General features: G+C 37.8%; 1 protein-coding gene across 1 annotated transcript; it reads left to right on the forward strand.

Annotated features, from left to right (window-relative positions):
- The first annotated feature begins 1,228 nt into the window (after positions 1-1,228).
- LOC132013186 (cytochrome c oxidase subunit 6A1, mitochondrial-like) lies at positions 1,229-1,775 on the forward strand. Its single transcript, XM_059392912.1, has one exon. The coding sequence runs from the start codon at positions 1,240-1,242 to the stop codon at positions 1,573-1,575; it is 336 nt and encodes a 111-aa protein (XP_059248895.1). The 5' UTR covers positions 1,229-1,239; the 3' UTR covers positions 1,576-1,775.
- Positions 1,776-4,597: the final 2,822 nt, after the last annotated feature.

A 4,597-nucleotide genomic window follows, 5' to 3' on the forward strand; every position in this document is an offset into this window, starting at 1 on the left:
ACAAAGTGTATAACGAGACATCTGCTGCCAGCTTTGCCTCACACAAATGAAAAAAATCTGGGCAGCTCAACAAAGCCTCTGTCAAATCCATGGGTTTCATAGTAGAGACTCTTGATGTGACTGAATATTAGGCTGCTTCTGTTTGGTGGTTTCCTCTTTGTAATCTTTGATGAAATGTTACTTGAAGTTTATGGGATTTTTCTCTCTTTTTAAAAATTCTTAATAAAATTATATGGTAAGAAATACAAAGCAACAAGGGAGAAATGAGACAAGTACAAATGGTAAAGCAGAATCCAACACTTAGAATTTCTGATAGTTGTCTTTGTGACTATCAGCAGGATACAGCTGGACATCTTTAGAATGTGTATAGAACTCACTGTTGAATTTATGAAAATCATTTTCAAATGATTGTCATGCAAGACCAGAATAAATGGTTTCTTCAACTCCCCATGACACTGTAAAGCTTAGACTCTCCTTTAAACCTTCAGGAAATTGTTTGATGAGGGGATGCCAGTGATCCCTCCAGGAGAGACTAGTTCCTAACAATACTATATATTTTTGAGGATAGCAAAAACAAAAACAAACCAAAAACAACTGTATATGACTAAGGACAAATGTCTGCATTTGTTTCATATCTCATATCCTTTGTCTTTACTAGTTTTCTCTTTCTTCACAGGCCTTCCTCTCTACCTTCAGATACCAGAGAAATGAATGTGTTCTCTTCACAGGTAAATCATATAAGTTCTTAATAAAATGTGGCCTTACCTAGGGTTCAGTCTGTGTTCTTCTACATGCAAATAATCTACCCCTTGGTACTGTCCAGCATACTATTCAAACTGGCAAATATTTCTGGCTTCTTTTTGTCAAACATGGGGCTGTAAATATTTGGAGATCTCCTTTTTTTTAATTTGATCAGTAAAATAATTTTGTCCTTTTGTCCAGAAAATGAACATAGTTTCATAGATGCTTAGACATACACAAGTACACAAAAGCCTAAATAAGGGCCAGATATAAAGAAGCAATATTATCAAACTCACACTTACAGCTATTAGTTCACATTATCTCATTTCTGCTATAAAAGTAAATCAAGAATTGGTAATCTTTAGACGGTCACAGCAATTTGAATTCCCATTTGAATATGCTTGCTATTCATAAACTATGGGACAACCAAATACTTTGTAATCCCCAAAATCAACTAATACTGAATTTAAGATAGACCCCAGATGGTCCAGCTTGAAAATGGCGGCGGCGGCGTCTCCTCTGTTGCGGTTGTCTGGGCTGCTAGGTCGGTCCGGGGCACAGCTGGGGCGGCCCATGTCCAGTGGCGCCCACGGCGAGGAGGGCTCAGCACGCATGTGGAAGGCTCTCACCTACTTCGTAGCGCTCCCCGGCGTGGCTGTGAGCATGCTGAATGTCTTCCTGAAGTCGCAACATGGAGAGCATGAGAGACCCGAGTTCGTCGCCTACCCTCATCTCCGCATCAGGTCCAAGCCCTTTCCCTGGGGAGATGGTAATCATACTCTATTCCATAACTCTCACGTGAATCCACTTCCAACCGGCTATGAAGATGAATAGAACCTGGACCACCACCCAATGGGGACCACAGCACTGGTTTGGACCATGGCTCTGCACACGGACCAGAAAAGTCTATGGGACCATAAGCTCACCTTCCTTACTTGTATCAAATGATGACCAGTATACTGATCTTCCATCCCTTTGCTTGTGGCAGGAGATGGCTTAAATAAATAACTTAGATTGGTCAAAAAAAAAAAAAAAATAGACCCCAGATGACTTTTCATTATCTCTAGAAAGAACACAAAGGTCTTAGATTTTAAAGCATTGACCTCAGTAATTTCCTTCTCATTTAATTTTATTCTAACAGTGACTACAGGAGATACATATTATCCTTTCTTTTCCCAGTGAGGAAGAGGAAAATAATCATGTAGGCAGAAACATTTGGATTTGAATGCAGGTGTGTCTGATTTCAAAGCATACTCTTTTCTGTAGCACTTGATATGGAGAGTTGGGAGTGTTGTTCTAATTTATCTGATGTACGCTTTTAAATATACTACTTTATTAAATGAGTTAAATCTCTGCTCAGAAATGACTGCTACTAGACCTGTTGTTAATATTTCTATTTAAACATATGGTATACTTTGATCTAAAATAGTCTGGAAAATCTACATATGAACAAATATACTTGAATGCTAAGTATGTGATTTCTCCCTAGGGAGATTATGGCAAGAGACAACTGAAATAAAATTGCTGACCAGTAACTTAATTCCAAGACATCTATCCCAAGGAAAGCATTCAGAAGAAAAAGAAAAAACTTACAGAGGTATAAATTACAAATTTTTCTCCTTTTTTTTGTGTAATGCCAGGGATTGGGCAAGGGAAGACAAAAACATACTGTCTGGCAACAGAAGACTGATCATGTAAGTAAATCTCCCATCATTGTAATACAATATTTTCAGCCATTAAAATATGAAAGTTTTGAAGACTATGGAAATATGAGGTAATATTTTAAATTATATGTGAATTTGGGCAAGGAAGGTCTTAAAGATTATATTGAAGCAATAAAACAGTGAATGTATGACGGCACAGAACAGCAGGGTAAATTTTTTGCTTTAAGCTTTCTCCTTTTAAGGATGTGGGCAGAGGGGAATCCTCTTACACTATTGGTGGGAATGCAAGTTGGTGCAGTCACTCTGGAAAACAGTGTGGAAGTTCCTCAAAAAATTAAAAATAGAACTACCCTGTGACTGGCAATTACACTACTGGTGATTTACACCAAAGATACACATGTTGTGAAAAGAAGGGCCATTTGCATCCCAATGTTCATAGCAGCAAGTTCCGCAATAACCAAACTGAGTTAAAGAGCCAAGATGCCCTTCAGCAGATGAATGGATAAAGAAGATGTGTTCCCTATATACAATGGAATATTACTCAGCTATCAGAAATGATGAGTACACAACTTTTGCATTGGCATGGATGGGACTGGAGGAGATTATGCTCAGTGAAATAAGTCAAGCAGAGAAAGCCAATTATCATATGGTTTCACTTACTCATGGAACATAAGGAATAGCATGGAGGACACAGGGAAAAGGAAGGGAAAAATGAAAGGGGGAAATTGGATGGGGAGATGAACCATGAGAGACTGTGGACTCTGAGAAATAAACTGAGGGTTTTAGAGGTGGGGAATGGGTTGGTCTGGTGATGGGTATTAAGGAGGGCACGTATTGCTTGGAGTACTGAGTGTTATAGATAAACAATGAATCTTGGAACACTACATCAAAAATATAATGGCATACTGTATGGTGACTAGCATAGCATAATAATAATAATAAAAATATATAAAAATAAATTTTCTCCTTTTAAGGGTTATCAAAAAATGTTTGAAGTATTGTTTGGAAGAAAAAGTTATTGGCATCTAGCTTTCCATGTTGCAAATATCAGGTGCAAAATTTAATATGATTTTGCATGTGGTTATGTAACATTTATCTCATGTTGTCTTGTATAAGTAAGACATTCTATACAACATGAGAGAATTAGAGATAATGTCTTTTCTATACCCTATTCTATCTGCCATCTTAGAGGATAATAACTGAAAACTTTGCAAAGGGAGTTAATTGGTTAGATCACTTGCTCACTTGCCAAAGTGATCCACCTTGTTGACTTTAAGGACCAAACATACATATTCAAGTAAAAACAGTCTCTATTATGTAAAAAACTTGGTATATAATGGAGAATGTCTAAATCGAACTTACTGTGTTTTAGATTTATTTATTTCAGAGAAAAAGAGAAAAAGCAGGGGGAGGGACAAATAGGGAGAGAATCCAAGTAGACTCCCCACTGAGTGCAGAGAGGGCAGGGCTTGAGCTCAGGACCCTGAGATCATGACCTGAGCTGAAACCAAGAGTTGGATGCTTAGCCCACTGAATGACCCAGGTGCCCAAACTAATTTTTTTAAAAATCTGTCTTAAGTGAGGCTTTGTTCCTATAGATATATAAAAGCAGTTATTAATATATTCTACTTATGATCAGATACATAAAATCCCAAAAGACTCACTAAAATATCCCAGAAATAAATGTACAGCTGAATTCATTATAAAAAGATGTTGAATTTTCCAGGGGTGGGGGGAACCCAGACTCTTCCTTAAATTCTTTCTTTCTTTTTTTTTAAGACTTTATTTATTTATTTAACAGAGAGAGAGAAAGAACAAGCAGGGGAAGCAGCAGGCAGAGGGAGAGGGCGAAGCACCCGATGTAGGGCTCCAGCCCAGGCCCCTGATATCATTCATGACCTGAGCAGAAGGCAGACACTTAACCAACAGAGCCACCGAGGTGCCCCTTCCCTAAATTATTCTTAGTGTTCTGTGTCAGTATTAGATCTGGAAACTAAGAACTCTACAACTGGCCCTCATTCCTGCACTCAAATATGACAAGTGTGCACATATTTCTCCTCATGAGTTTATATCATCAATGCAGCTCAATTCTTTCTTCTTTTTTTTTTTTTTTTTTTTAAAAGATTTTATTTATTAATTTGACAGAGAGAAATCACAAGTAGACGGAGAGGCAGGCAGAGAGAGAGAGAGAG

This window comes from Mustela nigripes, chromosome 3 (assembly GCF_022355385.1).
Source record: "Mustela nigripes isolate SB6536 chromosome 3, MUSNIG.SB6536, whole genome shotgun sequence".
NCBI lineage: Eukaryota > Metazoa > Chordata > Mammalia > Carnivora > Mustelidae > Mustela > Mustela nigripes.

What these genes read in the sequence shown, in the direction of transcription:
- LOC132013186 (XM_059392912.1), top strand. Translation starts at nt 1,240, where the DNA reads ATGGCGGCGGCGGCGTCTCCTCTGTTGCGGTTGTCTGGGCTGCTAGGT.